The 20,908-nt window shown below is 52.8% G+C and overlaps 5 protein-coding genes across 5 annotated transcripts; 2 read left to right on the top strand and 3 right to left on the bottom strand.

The window, feature by feature from the left end:
• Nucleotides 1-120: 120 nt before the first annotated feature.
• On the bottom strand, nt 121-1,806 carry RHO25_011434 (uncharacterized protein; the record flags this gene model as incomplete). Its single annotated transcript, XM_023602856.2, has 1 exon — nt 121-1,806. The coding sequence occupies one exon, from the start codon at nt 1,804-1,806 to the stop codon at nt 121-123; it is 1,686 nt and encodes a 561-aa protein (XP_023454951.1).
• Nucleotides 1,807-4,573: 2,767 nt separating this feature from the next.
• RHO25_011433 (uncharacterized protein) lies at nt 4,574-5,329 on the bottom strand (the record flags this gene model as incomplete). Its single annotated transcript, XM_023602855.2, has 1 exon — nt 4,574-5,329. One exon carries the CDS (start codon nt 5,327-5,329, stop codon nt 4,574-4,576), a length of 756 nt encoding a protein of 251 aa, XP_023454952.2.
• A 2,270-nt stretch (nt 5,330-7,599) lies between these two features.
• Nucleotides 7,600-8,199, bottom strand: RHO25_011432 (uncharacterized protein; the record flags this gene model as incomplete). Its single annotated transcript, XM_023602854.2, has 2 exons — nt 7,600-8,049; nt 8,113-8,199. 2 exons carry the CDS (start codon nt 8,197-8,199, stop codon nt 7,600-7,602), a joined length of 537 nt encoding a protein of 178 aa, XP_023454949.1.
• A 1,964-nt stretch (nt 8,200-10,163) lies between these two features.
• Nucleotides 10,164-12,879, top strand: RHO25_011431 (uncharacterized protein; the record flags this gene model as incomplete). The annotated part of the gene is made up of 5 exons (XM_023602853.1): nt 10,164-10,389; nt 10,443-10,701; nt 10,750-10,880; nt 10,938-11,706; nt 11,763-12,879. The coding sequence occupies 5 exons, from the start codon at nt 10,164-10,166 to the stop codon at nt 12,877-12,879; spliced, it is 2,502 nt and encodes an 833-aa protein (XP_023454950.1).
• Nucleotides 12,880-13,424: 545 nt separating this feature from the next.
• RHO25_011430 (uncharacterized protein) lies at nt 13,425-20,459 on the top strand (the record flags this gene model as incomplete). The annotated part of the gene is made up of 2 exons (XM_023602852.2): nt 13,425-13,519; nt 13,625-20,459. 2 exons carry the CDS (start codon nt 13,425-13,427, stop codon nt 20,457-20,459), a joined length of 6,930 nt encoding a protein of 2,309 aa, XP_023454558.1.
• Between the last annotated feature and the right edge of the window lie 449 nt (nt 20,460-20,908).

Here is a 20,908-nt window from a genome sequence, read left to right as displayed (position 1 = left end):
CAATACGCTGCAAGTCCCGTAGCAATACGTGTGACACCGCAACGGAATAGACAATGTGTCTTGTGTCAATCATGGCCGTTTGAATACGGCTCGTCGTCATATGCATATACTAGTACATTCCTACTCTAAATCCTCTGGCCGTTTCGTCGGACTCCTCAGATTATCATTCCTCTGAGGCCCTCGACTTCGGTCGTGATCTGTAGCCAAATGCAATGAATCTCGCATCAAACCTCCAGCTTCCGAGCCCATGCTGTCTCTTCCAATTGCGAACTCATCCGCCTGCTCTATGCTGCTCCTCTTCCCGGTCTGTACATCCGCTTCTGCGGCTGACACAATTGCATGTGCCTCATCTTTGGCTTCCCTGCTCATTCCTGAATATTTCAACCAGTTGTACGCAGCAATACTCGCGATGGTGACAATGAGCCCGGAAACATTAATTGGCGACAGCTCATCACCAAACGTCGCGCTCGCCGCACTGATCGTCAACACTTCCTTGAAGATCCCGCAAACGGAGAGTGTGACCACTGATGTCCTCTGCAAAAGCGCAAATTCGGCCGCGACCATCATGAATGCCAGACATCCTGGGAAGAGTAGAAGTAGGATGCCAACAAAAGTTCCTTTGGCTTCCGTCAAATCGTGCAGCCCCACCAGAACGGCTCGAGGTCCTTCAATTGGAACAGCCAGAATGAATAGTACAAAAAACATGACAGGCGTCAAGAAGAAAATCGAACTGAAGGGATTACTCGTTGCTCGATTCCTCAAGAGTAAGATCTGTGTTAGAGACCACCGGAATCCAGAACAGAGTGATGCTGTCATTACAAGAATGAAACCCAAGGCGTTGAAAGCTGCTTCTCCGGACACCATGAGGATTACACCGACTGTCATGAGGAGGATGATGAGGCAGAGTTTTATGGTGGGTTGCTCGAGGCGGAAAATGAAGGCGAAGAGGAGGACGAAGGCCAACACGGAGGATTTGCACATTGTGAAGAATGTGAGGCTTATGAAGCGGAGGGAGAAGTTTCCTAGTCCGATGTCCAGGGCTGTGGCGCTGCCGCAGGGGGTTATGCGGGTGAGGTAGAAGGATTTGGTCATGAGAGGTGGTTTTGGTGGCTGTTGGCGGGGCCTGCTTTCCGATCCGACCTGTTCGTAGCGATGCGCTTCGTGGTTTTGTCCTGAATCGCCTTCAGGATTTGCGGGTATGATGTTACCATTCTTGTCTCTTCCCGGCCGGAATCGTGGTAAGAATATTATGACCAGGCTCGCGAGTGAGAATTGTACCAGCATGTGGATGGAGGTGGTGAATAAGGGGAAGTGGAAGTCCAGATTCTCTGCCGAGAACATCCATTTGTTGTAGACGGATATGGATATGCTGAAGGAATACCATAGCAGGATGAGAAGGCCATTTATGAGGAGACGCCGGATGAGGGCAGTCTTTGCTATTCCTTTCTCTTCCGCTGTGAGATGTGCATGATGTGATTGAGATAGCCTCCGCCGTCTCCGCCTACGCCGCTTCTTGCGCTCAGTCTGTGTCAAGCCCGTCTCTTCATCATCGGAGTCGTAGTCGCCGTCGTGGGCGGGTGGATATGTTTCATCGTCGGAGGAGTGCATGGAGGACAGTTCCATGTCGATGGACTGATCGGACTCGGAGCCTCTCTTATAGTCTCCACCCGCTGTCGCTGCTCCTCCACCCTCGAGGTCGATCGCGGAGGCTGGTGGAGTGTGTATGGGAGGTCGACTGCTGGATGCGTTGTATTTCGTTGATGGCTGAGAGAGGAGGCTGCCACTCCTCGGGCGAGATCCGTCCATTTCCGCGAAGCGCTATTATTGCTGGGGACCGTGGTTGTAACTGGGTGTTGGTTGCATCGCGTGAGCTGCGGTCAGAAGCCGCTCCTATTCGCGTACATCCTTGCTCGTTGTAGGGCTGAGATTGGGGTAAGGTCAAGGGGTCCAAAATCTTGGCGTGGAATCAGAAGGTCCACTTCTGTCGTAGCCATCTACCTCCGTACTCCACCATTTTGTTTGTTTCGAGCCTATGAGATATATTGAGATTGCAGCATGCCGTCACGACAGAGCACGAGCATAGCCAAGGCCCGCGAAAAACATCTCCTCCGTGGTCATATACTTCTGACGCTCATTGCACTCAACTCGAAGGACGACTCTGGTTTCACAACACACACCTGCCACTGGCCCTATCTCTACTGACAACACAATGCAATCGCTTAGTTATATCATGAAATTGATAAGCAGCACGCCATGGAGCGAAACTTCGAGCTCAAAGCGACCAACAAGATTGTTGTCTAAGAAAGCAATCACGCAAAGTCTCGCTCACATCACACGTGTCTTCTGTCATTTATGACTCTGGCGTAGCCTGATGACAGAGGCAGCCAGTAGAGCTCTACGTCTTCCTTGCGAAGCACTCGACGGCTTCAGATTGCCGCGGCCACGCCAACTGTTTCGGCATGCTTGTCGTGTGGCTTGCAAACCCTGCCCACCAATGAAGAAGCAGAGCTGGTACCAAAGGTCGATAAGACTGCCGGGATCGAAGAAAACGAGATGATTGTACGGTATAAGTCGTGGGTGATGTCATTCGTCGAGAGTGGTAGTCTCCACCGCCACGACGCCGGTAATGAGGAGCAAGTTCGCGAAGCTAGACTGTTTGGTACAACTTGTGGCAAATGTCTCGAGCGATGCGTAGGGGATTGAATCTTCGCGCATTGATATGAATCTGGTAAGCCAAAAGTGCAATATATGCGCCGTTGCCCTTAACTCCCCCTTCCGATCTTCCCAACTCGTTCCTCTAGCTGACTTTCTCACTCCTCCTGTCAGACTGCAACAAAAGCAATCAATTCAACGACGCCACCCATCTAATCTTCAGAGTTACGGTCTCGCTGCGATGAGATGCCATCATTGTCATCCAATCCTCGTGACTGATAGTGACAGAAACGCTATCACCATGATTCGCTAGGTACTGGTCACGCTGTCCTATGATCCGATCTCCGTCCATGATGTCGACATAAATTCTTGTATTCAGCATGTCGTTGTTCGCAGCCGGCCGAACTGTGATTCGATGTTGATTATGCATCGACAGCTCCGATACAGCAGTAATCACTCCTGGCTCACTTGCATGACCCGTTGTTCCAGAGTTATGGACGTCAATGTTGAGTGACCGCTCGGCACCAACACGTCGATGAGCGCCTCCGTTGTTGAAATAAGGAAGACAGCCAAACCATGTTCTACAGATTGACTGTCGCTGGTGCAAGGAGTGCGCTCCGTCTGGTATGGGAGTTGCTAGAGTGTCGTCAGTCTATATTGCAACGAATGCAGGGCTTTTTACTCACATGCTGCGTTGAAGATGAGTACGAACCAGGCGAGGAGATGAAAATGCATCTTGAGGGGGTGCTAGGACCAGTCTTGGAAGGTACGGGATTCACTCTTGCGGTTGAATTGTGGCTAGGACGATTCACTGCAGGTAGCAGGTTGGCGGTCGAGTACATTGGATGGAGGCTAGGCGTGAAATCATTTATAGTGGTCCAAGAGACACATCAAGGTCATCGTAAGTCCTCTGTTTCCAGTTCTCACAGCAACCGTATTCTGCAGGACATGTCCTTGCATGCGCGGGTTCCGCACAGCACCTAGACCATCAGCCTGCAGTGAACGATACAGTGACCTATGCTGTGGTGCTTGCAGCGTCCTTCAGTGCAGTGGTGCGAGGGCGTCCTTGAGAATACGCTGATAAAGCTTACTGTCTGTACGGAACCGCCAAAAAGAGCTCGTTCTCTTGCATCTCAGCTTCATGGAGTGGTGAAGTCCCATGTATTCGACGTAATGCCGTAGATACTCACGCAGGAAAATCCACATAGGGTCGGCTCTGTTCACTCAAGGATGGTCGCCCGTCACTCCGCTTGAGGACATTGCACAGGCGGACATAGTAGCTAGCAGGAGGTAGCATGTTGGAAGTAAGACGGACCCTACACAAGATAAGTGTATGTGATGAACAGAAGAACCAACTTATAACCACAAGACATGAAGCCTTATGTCCGTACCTATAATTACTACTTTTGCAACTCTCACTTCTATATACGAAGCACTATGTGCTTCTAAAATAAGTGAAAGCGTCACATGCCAGCTTCCGGCTGGTTCGTATGTCATTAAGTCCGGCTGTTGAATTCACATCAGCCGGACTTAGCACTGTCAACCAACCCCTGTGAAGTCTCGTGTTCAATCGTTCGGAAGCTTTATGTACACAACCTATTTAGAAGGGCTTGTGCAGCTTGCGTCTCCATGCAACTATGGTGAAGAAGCGGTGGAGCAACAATGGTTCAGAGCCCAGTGATTAAAGACTCCTTCATGCGCTGAGGGCATTGCAGGTAAACACGTGGAATTGGCGCTGGACTATGACCTAAGTTTCCCGAGGAACCTCTGTCCCGACGATGTCTTCTTTTGAAACCTGTACAACAGCTTTCCAACCCTTAGTATTCAGCTGATCGTTTCGACGAGACGAGTCACACGCTTCTCTTCCTGTTCCGGCGAGGGCGACTCTGAGCACTCGATCTGACAGCACAAGAGTCTCGTATTAGACCTCCACACAGGTGGGCAGACCAGTCACCTTGTCCGTGACGCACGAGTAGTGGCCGAGATGGGTCTCCGTAACGTTGCCGAATGTCCACACCCAAAGCTCCATGATAAGCACGCTGACCAAGACGTACACGATGAGCGACTTGACCATGAGTCGGCTACGTTCCCCCGCATTGATAGGTCCTGCCTGAATTGGGTCGATGACGGCCAGCTGAGCGCCTGGATTCGTGCGCGGCGACTGAGCGGTTCTTGGATTGACAAGTGCCTTCTTGTGGCAGCGAGTAGTCGTGCGAAGCTTCGATTTGTCTTGCTGAGGGCGGACGGCGAATGCAGGTAGAATCTCATCCAGGTCTTCGGTTGGAGGGAGCTGGAGTTGCAGGTACACAGTACATGCGGTGAGGACGGCGGGTTTCGCGATGCCAGGAGTCATGGCAAACATGAGTCCGAGCAGAAGTATCACAATGTAATTGGCGCGCAGAGTGTACTCAATAGAGTCTGCGACCTGATCAACGACGGTGTGGGCCATGATGCGCAGCGGGAAAGTGCCAGCCTTGTTTTTGTCGAGCGGTGGCGACACCTGAGGAAGGTTGGTTGGAGTGGCCTTGTTGGCCATCCATTTGTTCTTGAACTCGAGGCTGGACTCGACAGTCGACTCGGGTTCAGACTCGGCAGTCTTCGGAAGACGTCTCGATGTAGCCTCATGCTCGGTGAGGACCCATGGTCCCTCACCAGGCAGGCTCGAGTGTGGCGGCATGCTGGATGCGACGGACTTCATTTCGGAGTTTGGTAGCTGACTGTTCATTAGTATATAGACTGCATTGTGACTGGTGTATACAATACTGGATGAAGAGATCGGCAGAAGTGTTCTGCGAACGGTATCGGAGACTGAGTGTTGTGTTGATTGTTGCGATGCAAGTTTGCTGAGAAAGAGCGAAAGAAATGTGTGCTTAAATGGGGCACAAGCAAGCAAGCCGCCAAGATGACTAATTGCGCCAAGTGGGGATTTGCACGTGAAGTGAAGCTTTGGGTGAATGAGCGTGACTTCAGTGTTCACTTGCGGCACGTGTGTGGACATGTGCCAAGCATGTGGCTGAAAGCAGGTATTGTTCGATATGTGTGCGAGCTCCTCTATCAAGCAGAGCGCATGCAAAAATGCTTTCCTCGTCTTATGGACCCACGCAATTGCCAACGATTGCGGTACGCCACGATTGTCCTGCTTCAAAATCTGATCACTTAGGAGCAATTCGGGGATCGCAGTTTGTGCATGGTCCCGTGAAATTCGGAATGGATTCGAGACATGCTAGATCTAGGGTGACATCTTTTGTACTCAAGATTAGTGGGGGCAACGCTGTTAAATTCGAAAAGTCTCGTCACTTACCAGATCCGCCCTGAGCTGAAGCCGATGCGCAGTACCCACCACGCCATGCTACTGCAGAGATACACTCTAGGATAATTGTCAGCTTACCATCACAGGTGGTTCCAAGAGGCTGTGCTCCGATGAGAATTGAAGTCGGGCACCTACTATTTACATCGCAGCCTTTCATGCGGAGGTGACCAATTCTGCATGCCGCCACGTCTTCGGAATTGCCATCACAGGGGTGTCCGTTCGGCTTCTTGTCCTTGATTTGTCTAGCTTCGAGAGTTCTATCGAGTGTGCCACGGGGGTTCAGAAACTCAAGAAAAGCCTCATGGTCGAGGTGAACATCTCTTGGGGACACTGCAGGCTTGACCGGGCTGGCATTAATGCCGGAAATCAGAAGGCATAGTACTCCGGGACCGAAGAAGCGCATGATGGGCAGGAAGATCGAAGTAGTGTTGAATGTGAGTAGGACTGAAGCGTAGTACGCTAGAGATAGCTTGCTTGAAATTGGGAGGTCAAATGGCGAGAGCTTTATACGGAGCACTCTGCGGTGCCCGAACGCCTGGAACTCCTCGGTTGAAGTCTTATGTCGTCAATGCCATGTTGGTATTATTCTAAACGAATGATATATTCGCCGTAGTGCCTACTCAGTTACTTGTCCGTGCGGGAGTCAGCATGCTCCATCAAGTCTGCAAGAAGAAGATACGAAGTTCATGCAGTGTATGTTATTTTGGTATTGTTCTGAACGAACAGTATATCCGCCGTAGTTCCGGCTCGATTAATTGTCAGTAAGCTTTATCGTGTCTGGAAGAGGAAAACGCGCATTTCGTATACATTTTTAACCTTTTTAGCAGCTGACTTAGGGCAGCTTAAAGGTAGGAGAGGCCCAAAAGGCCATTGAGCGTGTTCCTTGAATCCGCACATGCAAGTAACAGGTTGTCGAGGACCGACCTACCTTCGCATGGATTTATCTCACCGGGTAGTCGCTTGTTGCTGTAGAAGTGCGATACGAAACTTGCTCGACAGCTCCTTGGTGAATTGACTCGAAACGATTTGCGGAGAAACTCCTTGATAATGAACATATCTGATGAAGAATCCATGGGCATTGAGCCTGTAGCCGCAGGAGGAAGGGCAACAGTACGACCGCTACAGCCGGCCATCTCGTATTGACCTCCAGGTCCAACAGGCACTGTCCAGGCCCAGATCGGTCTCTTGGACACCATCGCAATTGTGATCACTTCTTTACGCATATGCACATCGTTTGAGCGTCTTTATTGATCGTAGACATGTTGTAAGGCAAAGCTTTTAGTGGGCAAACGTGAGTTCAGTGTTCCCGCACTGCGCGTGCAGGAAGGTCTATGGATTGCTGGACGCACATGGAATTGAAGCAGGGACCGACAACTCGAAGGAGGCATGAGAGAGGGCTTGTGTATATGTGCTATGCAGTCGACCAGAAGTGGCTCGAGCGGAGAAAATTCCCGGTGAGCAAGAAGCGTTTGTGATGGAACGGGCTGTGATTGAAGAGTTTTCCGCTTGCCCTTTGTCTACACCAGATGTCGGAATGCAAATCGCCTAGCCTCAATTTGAAATCGCGCAACAACTCGGTTCGACAAGTTTCTTGGCATGCTTCTCTCCATAGGTAGCGTTGATGATGTACCTGTGCCTTAAATTCCGTAGCACCAGCAAGGATCTCGAACCAATCCGCGATCGCGGAGCCAGGTGAAGACGACAGCCAGAATACAGAAGTAAGCAATGATTCTGATGTCTGTGACGACGTACAATGTGTACTGCAGGAGATGTGAGCCGAAGCGGACAGCGAGGAAGTATCCTGCAGCGACCACAATGATGACCTTGAGCAGAATTTGAACAGGTCTCATGCGATCGAGTGTTGCTTGTCCAGTATCCGCCTTGCCCGTCGCCCACACGAGCTCTACACGGCCGTTCTGGTGTTGTTGATTGCGTGCCTTTTCCTTACAAGTCATCGCTCTGAAATCTGGTAAATGTTTTCCTTGTGCTCGATCAGGAGCTGTCATCTTGCTGACTGTGGGAGTTCTCGACCACCTGAAGAAGAGTGAGCAGATGAAGAACCATGTGGCAGAAATGACGACGGCTGTCTGCGCAACCCCAGGAATTGTAAGCAAGCTCTTCAAAGTCGCCACTACAACCTCTCGACTCACGTAGTGATCGAGAGCAGCAGCCGTTGTATTGAGGATTGTCTTGAGTGTGTCGCTGACTCCGCGCGGGAGAGAACTGATCGCGGACATGTTTTCATTCAGGTTGTCAGGAGTTCATCTCTGGAGCTCGGAGGGAGACCTCGTACAATTCGGGGAGGCGATGGCCAACTGTACCGAGACAAGCGGTCGTTGGTGGTCTTCTGAGCTGCGAACGAAGTGGAAACCAAGTTGACAATTGAGTAACGCCAAGTACTTTCGGTAGAAGAAGCACATGTGGGAGCCGTGTCTGAGCGCTGTCGAAGCGCCGAAGTAAGCCTACCGACACGTGAAGAATCTTGTGCGCCTCTGTGGTCCAATCGCCAAGCTTTACGTGAAGCTTGAGGTGAATGGGCGTTGCTGCAGAGTCCCTAGACATGCTGCGTGAACGAAGCATGGCTCAATTTTGTCGACGTGCAGATCAAGCCCGGCAACAACGCGCGCTTTCGAGTCGATCATTATTATCATTTGGGCCACATTCTCCGCTCGGCCAGACAATCCTGCCGCTTATGCAGCCGACATCGATCAGCTTCTGGCCTGCGATGCGCAATGCGAACCTTGATGGCCATGCGCAAATGTGTAGTGCAAGATGCGGAACCCCGAGGAAGACTACACTCAGTCTGATGGTACTTTGTGTAAGATCCCACAATTCGGAACACAAAGTGTATGCGACATCTATGAACAGCGGAGCAACGCCGCGAGTGGCAATAGCCCGTGTGATCGACGATTTTGCCACAAGATCCAGAGTAGACCCCCGAGGCCGAAGCGATGCAATGAGATTCAAGCAAACTTCCAAGAGTGCGACTCGTAGGCCTGACTCCTGGAGCGCCGGCCCGTTTGCGTGAAACCACCTCAGAGTGTTAAGCCGAGCGTGTAGGCTAGAATGACTATGATGACCGGGGCCAGCACTCCCTGCATGGCGACCAAGTCCTTGGTTCCGATACTAGGAGGTGTGCAAATCATGCCAGATGGAGGTAACTTTTCTCCACCGGCAGTTATGGGGATTTGAGCATGTTCCCATTTGTCCACTCTCGTCACGTCTTTGGAGGAAATGCTTCGGCCTTGTACGGTAATCACTTTCTGGGGATGAGTGGCAGAGTAGGACAGACTGTGTCGTGAGATGGGGGGACGCCATGACACGCAGGCAAATACATGCAGTCTGGTGGCTGCATGATTGATCACGAACACATTAGTGTCCGATGAAAAAGCATAGCGCGTATGGCCCAGTGACGGCTTGCTGGCAGGCTCCGCCGCAAGGCAGTGTTGGTGGTGGCTTTTGGTGGTGGCAGTGGGAGGGGTACCCTCCTGCGGAAGGATTGAAGTGAGCCGCAGGTTGGCCTCAGGCAGCCCACGGTCTCGAACTGTCACAACTGACTCAATTCTTCACCACTCTTTCACACACCGCTCTTCACCGACGCCATCGAAATCTGCATTTCGCACTCCTCCTCAGGAAAAATGACATCCTTGCACCTGGTTTGGTGCCTCCATGAGAGTGCCGGACGGCGCGGAGACGGACTGGCGGCGAGTGTTCATGCAAGCCGTCACAGCCTTGTGCCCCCTCGCGTGCAGGTCAACGCCTGAGGTCTGGAAGCAATTATTGACACCTGGATCCTCTTAGCGCGAGACCGCCCGGGCCTTTCTTTCATGAGCTGAAATAAGTGCGACCATCCTGCTCTCGGCCATTATGATGTTATTAAATGCCAATTCTTTTCATATCGCAACAAACGCCAAGGCAGGGAAGGCTGAAGTACAGCCACACATCCGCCTGACTGGTTGGCATCAGCATATACTTCCAGCCTTACTGCACGTTTTCGATGTGAGCGGTACTGCTGATCCCCTTGTGGATGAGCTTCGGGTGCCAGCACAGCCGTTGAATGCGAAAGGGAACTAGGCACATCTGCTGCCCTTGCAAGCCCTTGCAAAGTCAATCGGTGACATTGCACGTCTTCATATTGTTACACTTACAAAGTCTCGCTTTGTGTGAGGGTTTGACCTGGCGATGGTGTGAGGACACCACGATGGCATTCCGAAAGTTGAAACGGATGGGATCCGTCGCTCATGGAGCTCTGCTTGGAAACGACTCTGAAGTGCCCTACCAGAAACCTCGCAAGTTCCCCGCGTGGAAGGTGAGCGTGTTCTACGGGATCGGGGTCGCCGCCTTCGTTCTCGCAACGAATATCGTTGTGTTGGCCTGGGCTAAAGCTACGTTGCCGCTCGACAACGGTATCGCAATTGCGTACACCAGTGATTACGAATCAGCCTCGCAGTTAAAATTGTAGATGCTGACGCAAGTCCAGGCTCGTGCAAGACGTCGAGGAGTGTTACTGTTTGGGTAGATCTCGCGATCAATATTCTCAGCACACTTCTACTAGCGGCAAGCAACAACTGCGCTCAAATACTGTCGTCGCCGACTCGAGCCGACATCGCCAGGGCCCACGGCCGGATGAAGTGGCTCGACATTGGTGTACCAAGTGTTCGAAATTTGCGAATAATTCCTGTATGGCGCTCCAGTTTGTGGATCTTGCTGTTCGCCAGCTCGATCCCGCTACACTTAATGTATGTCGGAACATATTGCACAACTCATTCCGCTCACAGAAAAGCTAGGTACAATTCCTCCATTTTCAGCTCTCGACAATCGCACAACTACAACGCGTTCGTGGTGACTGAGGATTTTCCCAACATCGATATAAGTCATGCCAGCGGTTGGATCAGCGGGCCAATTCTCCAAACAGCAAGTACAGCCTTTCTTCTCTGAGAATACAAAGGCTGACATCCGGCCCATCAGGCTATAGAGTTGCAGCGCAACTTTTCAGGCCTCGTTAGGATGAGTAACGCCGAGTGTCTGCGGAGTTACACACAGTCCCAGTTTCTGACGGACTGGCACAACCTTCTGATCATCACTAATGCCAAATTGCCGTCCGGGAATGCGATCGCGAATACATATTCTGGCAATTGGACAACTACCAGTGGAGCTCCTGACTGGCCGTGCGCCGGCTTTAAGACTACAATAGATGCCTTTCGTTTCGAGCCTGAGCAGCATTTCCTCGCAGACTCCTTCGGCGTATCGTCTATGTTCGGCCTTGTCAATAAAACATTGGACAGCGCCAGAACCGAGCTAACGGCTTGCGATGTGTCGAACTTGATCAATAATGGGCCCTCTTGGACGCTTGCTCTGGCAAGTCATTACAATGTCACAGGGCGATTGAAAGCCGCCGAGGTTCAGTACTGTCTAGCAGAAGCTGCAGACCGATCATGCTCAATCCTCATCAACACCACTCTGGTATGGGTTGTGATTCTTTGCAACGCAATCAAGATCTTGTGCATGGTCACCACAACCTGCATTCGCGATTTTGTACCTCTCGTCAATATCGGGGATGCCATCGAATCCTTCCTCACTCAGCCCGAACAGGATACCGCCAGGCTGGGGCCGATATCCGCTTCGGATGCCTGGAAGGGAAGACCAGCGCATCGCAAACATGTCGAAATTACGCGCACGGTAAGGGTAGGACGTTCGAGGGCAAATGTGGCGAGTCGCGCGAGATGGACAGTCTGCATCATAATGTAGGCTCAAGGCTAAGCAATCAGAGTCCTCAATCATTTTGCTGACAATGGCATAGATGCATAGCGCTCGTGGTCATAGGCCTTGGGCTCGTTATCTCAGGCAGTGACGAGAAGAGAGTCTGGACCTTTGCAACCTTCAATCCTAACAATCTGGTCCGGTTCAGTCTCGAACTATCCGTGACTGCTAATGTCATCCTGGCCAATGCACCCCAGCTAGCAATCAGCTTCGCCTATATCTTTTACAACAACATCATGACATGCATGGTAATGGCTGGTGAATTTGCCAAGTTCGCCTACCGGCGGAAGCCACTGCGTGTAAGCCGACCAAAGGGTCAACAACGCTCGACATTCTGGTTATCACTCCCTTATAAATACAGCGTCCCTATGCTGTCAGCCTCCGCTCTTCTCCACTGGCTTGTCGCTCGAAGCCTTTTCTTTGTCCAGATTGAGGTGAGAGATCCTCATGGTGACCCCGTCGCTTCAGCCGAGAACACAGGAAACGACGACTATTCCGCAGGTTTCACCGGCTGCGCATATTCTCCGGGAGCAGCGCTTGCAGCACTTGCGTTATGGATCGCCTTCATCACTACGCTCATCTTCTACTCCGTCAAACGCCTGCATCCGGGCATTCCGGTGGCCGCATCATGCTCAAGAGCACTGAGTGCTGCCTCTCATTGCCCTCGGACAGACATGGACGCCGCGACACTTCCACTACAATATGGCATTTTCGCCGAAGAGGATGATGGCACTCTCTACGAGAAAGTAGGTTTCTCGAGTGGAAGTGTTGAACCGCACAACAGGTGTCTGCCGTACTACCAATACAGGTCTGGGCCCCAAAGAAGCAAAGCTGTGACGGAAACACACTTGCTAAGTCGATACTCTGGGAGGGATGAGCATATGGGCCGTTGGATAGCCCCGTCGGACCAAAGCCAGCTTCTGAATCCACAGCAATCTGCCCGATACACTTCAGCTCGGAGGGAACTGGAGGAGGACTTCAGACAGAGGCTTGGGCCTTATGGTGGATCCTCGCAAGCTTCGAGCGTGCAGATACAGGACGAAGTTGAGCTCATGCCAATTTATTCACCACTAGCAGAAGGCTCGGGGCAAAACAATGCGTATCCATTGAATCACTTCGTCATTGTGAATGGGCAGCGTGTATTTAACTACAGATAGATGCAGAGTATCATGCAACTGTCTGTGAGGCAGGCACTGAGAAAGAGCACACGATAAACTCGCTTCATCTGCATCGGGTCGCAACGAGCTATGAACACCACGACGCGGATGAACGTATCGCATAATGTAGAAGAAGAGTTGCATGTGAAGGTGACGTTGGGGGCTTGCCGGGGTCGGAGAACCGGGATGCGCCTCCGGCGGGTGGACCATAGCAACCGGGACGAAGCGAGAGTGTTGACATCGCGCGCGACTGTGCCAACGCATCATGCTAGCCGCCTCGAGAAAGATAGCTCGCTCGGTGACCGCTTCCACACAACGTTCGCACCCAACAACTTTGTTCGTGCCGTCGTTGACTCTCGCACACATTTTCAGCGTGGAAGCGTTTCTTGCATCTCAGGGCGGACGACACTCGTGGACGATGCACCACTGATCGCCCGGCGCGACACGTACTAGCAGGCAGCACACACCACATTCCAGAGCCAGACCACCAGGTTCATCTCGGCTCGACTAGTCCTCCGACGATATACCACGCACCACTACACGACATGTCGGGTTACGAGAGGGATGCCTCTCGCGACCGCGGCGACTCGCACCACAAGCATTCCTTCAGCTACAGCGATGGCCGCGCCAGCGTGCCCATGTGAGTACAATGCCTTTGTTGTCGTCCATGTCAACACACAGCTGCACATCGGAATTCGACATGGATACCGTCGACCATGACATTGCTGACCGCGATCAAACGCAGGTGGGACAGCTCTGACCCCGAACGCGCGCCCCCACCGCTGCCACTCAACCCATCGACAGGCTCCTCGCCGACCAAGCCAAACACATCTGCCGGTATTGCCGCAGCTGCCAAAGCCATAGTAGAGAAGGCACGCGAGAGCGCCCCGATATCGAGCTACACGCAGAACAAGAGCGGCGGAGATGAGCGAAGTCTGGTAAAGGGCGCGCACCACAAGCGCATGCAGTCGCTGCAGACCAGCCCGGTCAAGGACTTGCGTAGCTACCTCGAGAATCGATCACCCGAGCGATCACCAGAACGACCCAACTCGCGACACTCATGGATGCCCGGGCGAATGAGCAGCATCGAGGACTTCTCGCCTTCACCGCAGTGTACGACCCCAACACCTGCCGAGAAGGAACGAGACGCGATGAAGGATACGCCAATGCTCCGACCGACGACGCGACAGCGATCGATATATGGCGAAAACACGCCGCCCTCAGCTACGATGCTAGCTCTTCAGACGATGCAAGTGCCGGACCCACCTTTGGCCGACATCACGAACGTGAATGCACCAACCACGCCCAACAACCCACGCGTGCACACGAATTACGACTTTTCCAGTCAGCTGCTCAACCTTACAACGATCGCGACGAATTTGCAGAATGAGATGAAGAATCTGAGCCGGCGCAGCAAAGACAATGCTACTGACCTGCTGACGTTGAAGGAAGCGACAAATTCACGCGACGAAGACATCCGCAAGAGTCTGCGAGAGCTGGCTTCATCAGTCTCCGCCCAAAACCTCTTGCCTCCACCGCCTGTTGGCAGTTCTGCACGTAGTATGAGCAGCTTCAGCCACTACATTGATTCTAAGCCGTTTGGCTCACCTCCTTCGGCAGGAAAGTCGTATAGTGTACCCCGAGCTGCCAGTGCGCACAGCTTCCTCGATGAACCACGATGCGGCTCGCCTTCTCCATACTCCGTCGAAGGCGCCGCGAGCGTGGCCATGCTGGAGAAGATCATTCGTGAAATGGTCACCAAAGACGGCCAAGATCGCCTTCTGACCACATTATCCGAACTGCTGGAGAAGAGTGGCAAGGAGAACAAGGATGCCAAGAAGAAGATTGAAGAGTTGACAGAGTTCATCAGAGAGCGGTCGGAGTCACATGCTCTTGTTCCGGTAAGCACTGCCAATGGCGGTCCTCCAAAGCTTGAGCTGAACTTCGACTCTCCTACGCCAAAGGCTAGAGAAACATATGCGCGACGCGACTCGAACGATGAAGAACTTATGCGACTACTGGGACGTATCAAAGACTCTGTCACACATTCCGGCGGTACTACTTCCGAAGTCAAGGGCCTCGTTCGCGATCTGCGAGGCGAGGTATTGGGCATGGGCAGAGAACTGGGCAAGAAACTCGACCAGATTGGCGACGCTCAGCTGAACACATCACTGGACAGATCGATCAATGAGGGGCGAGACAACGAGCATCTGGAAGAAGTACAGCACATTGTCCAGGAAGCCATGGCAGAACTCAAGCAGAATCTGGCCGGTATCATGAAAGAGAGGGCCGAGCAGGATGATGACACCTTCAAGCAACTCGCGGTCGCTCGATCCGGACCCAATGCCGAAGAAATGATGGCAACTGTACAGCGCGCCTTGGCCGAGCACAATTCGAGTCTGGAAAAATCACGGGAAACTGATGTCGAGAACCTGGGCATCGACCGAGAAGGAGTTCTGGCTGCAGTGAAGGAAGGCCTTCAAGACTTCGAACCCAACATCGAATTGCAGCAATTCGGTCTCGAACGTGACGAGATCCTTGCTGTGCTCAAGGAGGGTCTGGAGCTGCATCGCGAAGATCGCGCAGAGCCCGCACCACCACAAATCGACAAGGGAGAGATCTACGAAGTTATGCAAGAAGCTCTCAAGGACTTCCGCGCACCGTTTCCAGCAGATCAGCTTGAGCAACTCAAGGAGGAGCTCATTGGGAATGTGCGCCAGGCTCTGGACGACTTTACGCCGCCACCTGCCGAGGCGCCCATCTCGCACGATGCCATGAACGCCATGGTACTTGCAGCTGTGACCGCCGGTCTGGCCGAGCATGGCCCATCCGCACCTCGCGAACTCGAGATCAGCAGAGACGACCTGTTCGATGCTGTGAAAGCTGGTCTGGATGATCCCTTCGGCGGCTTTAGCGAGCAAGTCTTGAAGCAACTCGGCGACTTGATTGAGGAGATGCGAGTCGAATTCAAGCAATACTCCGCAGCGAATGGTCGCGATACTGAGCAAGTCCTCGACGCGATCAAAGATGGTCACGAGGCTCTTCGGCACGAGATCGAGACTTACGTCGATCGCGCTCAAGATGTCACAGGCAAGGACGAAATTGTCGACACCGTTAAGACAGGTCTCGAGCGTCTGCGTGAAGACGTCAAAGACTTCTGCGCAGCAGGTCCGTCCCACGATGGTGGCAGAGGAGAGATGCTGGAGTACATTCGAGCCGAGTTTGAGCAGCTTCACAGCACGATCAAGGAGAATGGATCTACTCGTGACGCCGAAGAGTCGGAAGCTGGCCAAACGGCAGTAATCATGGTTCTCAAGGAAGGGTTGGACGACCTCAAGGCGCACCTTGAGAGCCGCAACGACGACCTCATCAACAATGAAGAACTCAATGAGGCCATGAAGGAGGAGTTCGACCAGCTCAAGGGAGCGATCCTGAACGCCAGCGCGGCCGACAAGAACGAGCTGCTGGAGACAATACAGGACTCGATGGTCGCCTTGCACGGCAAACTCAATGGCAGCGAGCTGAGCGCCATCGCAGGTGGTGCTACTGACGAGATAATGGACACCATGCGACAAGAGCTTGCGACACTCAAGGAATCTCTTCACGCGATGATCAGCGAGAACGACAAAGATGCCATCGCCGCGAGTATCCGAGAAACCATCGACGAGCTTCGCACACAAATGCTCGCTGATCAGGATGACGCCTCTGCAGCTGCCTTTGCCACGATCAAGCAGGAGATCGAGAGCTTGAAAGAGTCTTTCGGCAGCGCGCTTGTCGTTGGCAACTCCGGTGAGCGATCCATGTCTGACGAGGACAATGAGACTCTTCAGGCCATCCGCGCATCGCTGGACGAGGTCAAGGAGAGTGTCGGAAAGCACACAAGCGATGGCATATCCACTGAGCAGCTCGAAGCCATTCGCGGCGAATTCGAGAACCTCCGCAACTCGATCGCCACCAATGCGGCGCATGCAGGCAGCAACGAGGAGGTGCTTGATGCGATCCACCTCGGCTTAGATGATCTGCGCTCGCATCTTGAGAAGAAACTCGACAATCCTGAGACTGTGGTCCAGCATCAAGGACAGGTTCTGGATGCCCTTAACGAGGGTCTGGAGACTCTGCGAGCTGACATTGTCAAGACACTCGATAAGCCACTCGATCAGACTGTCAACTACGAAATTCTGGAGACGTTGAAGGACGGCCTGGCAGACCTACGGAACGAGATGGACAAGCTGAAGTCACCCGCAGGAGACAAGGCTCAAGCCTCTGAAGGTGGCGAAATTGTCCTTGCAGATGGACTAACACGCGAACTTTCTGCAGAAGATGTCGCCGCCGCTGAGGCTGCGTCGAAGACCTCGACTTCTGCTCAGAAGGCCGATATCGAAGGCCTGGAAGTCCTCCTTGCTCAAGTGCAAATCAAGATCGAGGCCATGGATCATGCTATGCAGGGCATCTCCAGTCAGCAAGCGGCGCCGCAGGTGCCCGACGGCATTGCACTCAAAGAGGACCTCACGGGACTGGAGAGCATGATCCGAGAGCTGCAAGAGAGCGTCTTGGGAATGAACTCCAAGTCTGAAGAGCGCAGTCCCGAAGGCGCGGCTTTGAAAGAGGACACAGATGCCATCGAGACATTGCTCCGCAACACCAAGGCTCAGCTCGAGGAGATGATCTTGCCTGATCCTACTACGGTGGCTACCAAGGACCATCTTGATGAAATCCAGGTTGCAGTCGCCGTTGCGAACGAGGCTCTTGTCGGCATTACTGAGAAGATCGACAACTCAACTGCTTCCAAGGCTGACGTGGCTGTTGTCGAGGTCCTTGTCACTGACATCAAGACTATGATGGATGAGCTCAAGGAAAAGCAGACCGCTGCTGATTCAGAGGAGAAGCCGGAGACCATGACCAAGTCTGACCTTGACGTGCTTGGAGTCCTATGCACCGAGATCAAGACATCCGTCAGCGAGCTTCATAACCCAGATCCGGCATCGGTCCCAACCAAGGCTGATGTCGAACAGCTGCAAGGCTTGATCAACGACTTCCGCGAGAGCCACGACAAGATGCGCGATAGCTACGAGACCGATATTGCTGTCACAGCTAAGGCTTTTGACGATCGCAAGAAAGAATTTGACGACACCATTGCTCAAATCGACGAAGTCAAGGGCCTGATTGCAGAGATCAAGGTTGAGCTTCTTGAGAAGGTCGCCGATGGCGAGACTGGAATCAATGCGCTAGGTGTCACACTCAAGGGCCTCGAGGAGCGGTCCGATAACGAAGCTGTCGTCACTGAGGTCAAGGAAGTCATGGAGAAACTCAAGGAAGAATTTGAGAAAGCTCACGCCTCCATCGAAGCTATCAAGGTCGACCATGCTGCATCATCTGAGTCTGCGCTCGAAAAGCAGTCGGAGCATAAAGACGCAGTTGTATCGGAGCTCGCTGAGAAGCTTGAAAACTCGTTCGGCGCACTGATGAGCAAGTACGATGATGCTCAGACAGCAGCCGAGGAGAAGTCCAAGACTTTGGAGGAGAATGTCACCAAGCAAGAGGCACTTCTCAACAGCACCAAGGAGATGGCTGATGATCTGAAGCTGTCCATCGACACACTTGGGTCGACACTGACTGCTTTTATTGGCGATCTGCCGGCACAAGTGGAGAAGATGACTGAGGAGTCCAAGACTGTATTCGCGCAAGGTGAGACGACACAAGTCAAGCTCGATGAAGCATCGGAGGCCCTGAAGAATGAGCACGCCAGCACACGCTCCGAGGTTGCCAGAATTCTCGCTGCCGTCGATGTGCTGCAGAGTGACATGTCGGAGCACAATCCACGCTTCATGGTCACACTAGAGGAAGTACGGGCCTTGATCAATCAGCACTATGAGCATTCCCAGAAAGCCTACTCTGCCGCCGAGGAGCAGGCTCAAGCTGTGAAGGAGCTGCAAGAGGCACTCAAGTCTGGCTTTGAAGAGACGAAGAACCAGCATGCAGATGGCCTCAAGTCTCACCACGAAGCTTTAGAGAAGTCCTTGCCGATGCTCATGCCTCCTCCGATGGAAATGCCAGCGCCGCCTGAGAAGTACGACGATTCAGCAGTTCGTGAGAAGCTCGACGAGCTCATGAGTCACGTTGAAGAAGCCAAGGATCGTTCAGCACAACTCGAGCGCCTGGACGAAATTCACGCAAAGGTCATGGCGACTGCTACCGAAGTATCTGCTTTTGTCGTGGCTCAGAACAAGCAGATCCAAGAGGACCACGAGAGCAAGGAGAAAGAGGCTGAGGAGATTGCACTACTTCTCGAGCGTCGCCTTGAGCGCAAGGATCAGCTCGAAGCCGACATCACTGTCCTCAACGAGGAGAAGATGTCTCTTCAAGCTGCTGTCGAACAACTCAAGGCTGAGAAGGAGGCGCTTGCTTCACAGAAGTCCCGCCTCAGTGCTGACGTTTCCTCAATGGAGATGGCGCTTCACATCCGTCGTGAGGAGCTGCACGATATGGACAACAAGGCTGCTGCCATCGAGCGACGCATGCTGGAGGGTGTCATGAACCAGTCTCGCATGTTGCTGCTGACGAAGTCGAAGAAGTCGGCCCCATCATCGCCTAAGAAGAAGAGTCAAGGACGTGACCTTCGCATCCCAAGCGATGCTTCTGCCGACTCAGCCCACACGGTTACCTCATCTGTGCAGCCCATCAAGGCAAACCATGCCTTGGCTATGAAAGCTCGACCAACACTTCTGCGCAACGGAGCTGTGGCACCCAACACTGCTGAGCGCCGTATCATGTCTCTCAACCAGATCAACCACAATGTGCCGACTGGTGCTCACGCCTACACGTCTGACAAGCCAAGCTTGATGAACGGTGGTGGACTCGGCAACGTCAAGCGTAGCCACTCGGTCAAGCACAACTTTATGCGAAAACCTTCTTGGACGGAGCGCAAGCAACGCGTCTCTTCCCTTGCATCCACAACAGAAAACAAGGAGAATGAGCTTTCTGAAGAGGACGAGGACGAAAATGTCGATGCTTCACCCCAGGAGTTCGGATCCGAAGTTGGCACTACTAGGAGGACCAGCTTGATGTCTGGCACTGATGGTAGCATGTCCTACGCCACGGGCAGCTACGTCGGCGAAGGCGAGACTCCCGACGAGAACGGCCAACGACGCAGCCTTGCGCCGAGTGATATGACCTACGAGACAGGATCTTACCTCAGCAACGGCTCGTACATGACTGGCACAGATCTTGATCGCCGCAGCTCGATCGGCAGCTCAGCACATGGCCAGCTCGGCATGACGCCTCTCGAACAGGATGCTCAGCTCGGCGCTATCAACCCTTCGGACCTGTCGATTCTTCCTCGATCCAGCTTGAGCACTGTTCCTGAGGGCCAGTCGGAAGTCAGCAGCGTTGCACCAATTCAGGCTACTGCGTCGGAAATCGAGGCTGCTGTGCAGGAAGTCATGGGCGAAATGGATGATAAGGAACTCAAGCGATTCTATGCTCCACCGAGCGATAGTGGTCTTGGAACGGATTGTCCTACTGCTGCTTGTGAGAGTGGAGCCGAGTCTGGTGGCAGTGCTGTTGGGTATTTTGCGAAGTGATGACGGGGATGTGATGTTGGATGGAGGGTTGAAGGCTTGCCTTCGTTCGATGAGATTGGATTGTTCGGTCGTTCTGGAGGATGAAGACGTTTGATGGAGGATGACATGAGATTGTGGATGATGAAGTATGATTGTTTGAACGATTCTTTTTTGGATGCGTTTGAGCGGGTTTGTTTATGCAGAAGTATGATTCATGGTGTAGGATGGAATGAGAGGATTGTAATGAATTATTGGTTCGCTGCACCTGCTGTCTTTTCGAATGTTTCATTGGCTTTGAGAGCTCTCGAAAATATAGGTCTGTTGTTGCGCGTTCCAGGCTCTGGAGATCAAGCTGAGATGCGGCTGCATGCCATGTCTTGGGTGGCTGGCAAAATCACATGCTGATAGGATAACTTTAGAATTTACTGCATGCAGTCGAAAGTTGCCTAGTCCTCAGCCTTGTCGCGAGA

Source organism: Cercospora beticola, chromosome 8, assembly GCF_033473495.1.
Source record: "Cercospora beticola chromosome 8, complete sequence".
NCBI lineage: Eukaryota > Fungi > Ascomycota > Dothideomycetes > Mycosphaerellales > Mycosphaerellaceae > Cercospora > Cercospora beticola.
The sequence above is the reverse complement of the archived record's forward strand: the minus strand, read 5'-3'. Positions and strand labels throughout refer to the sequence as shown.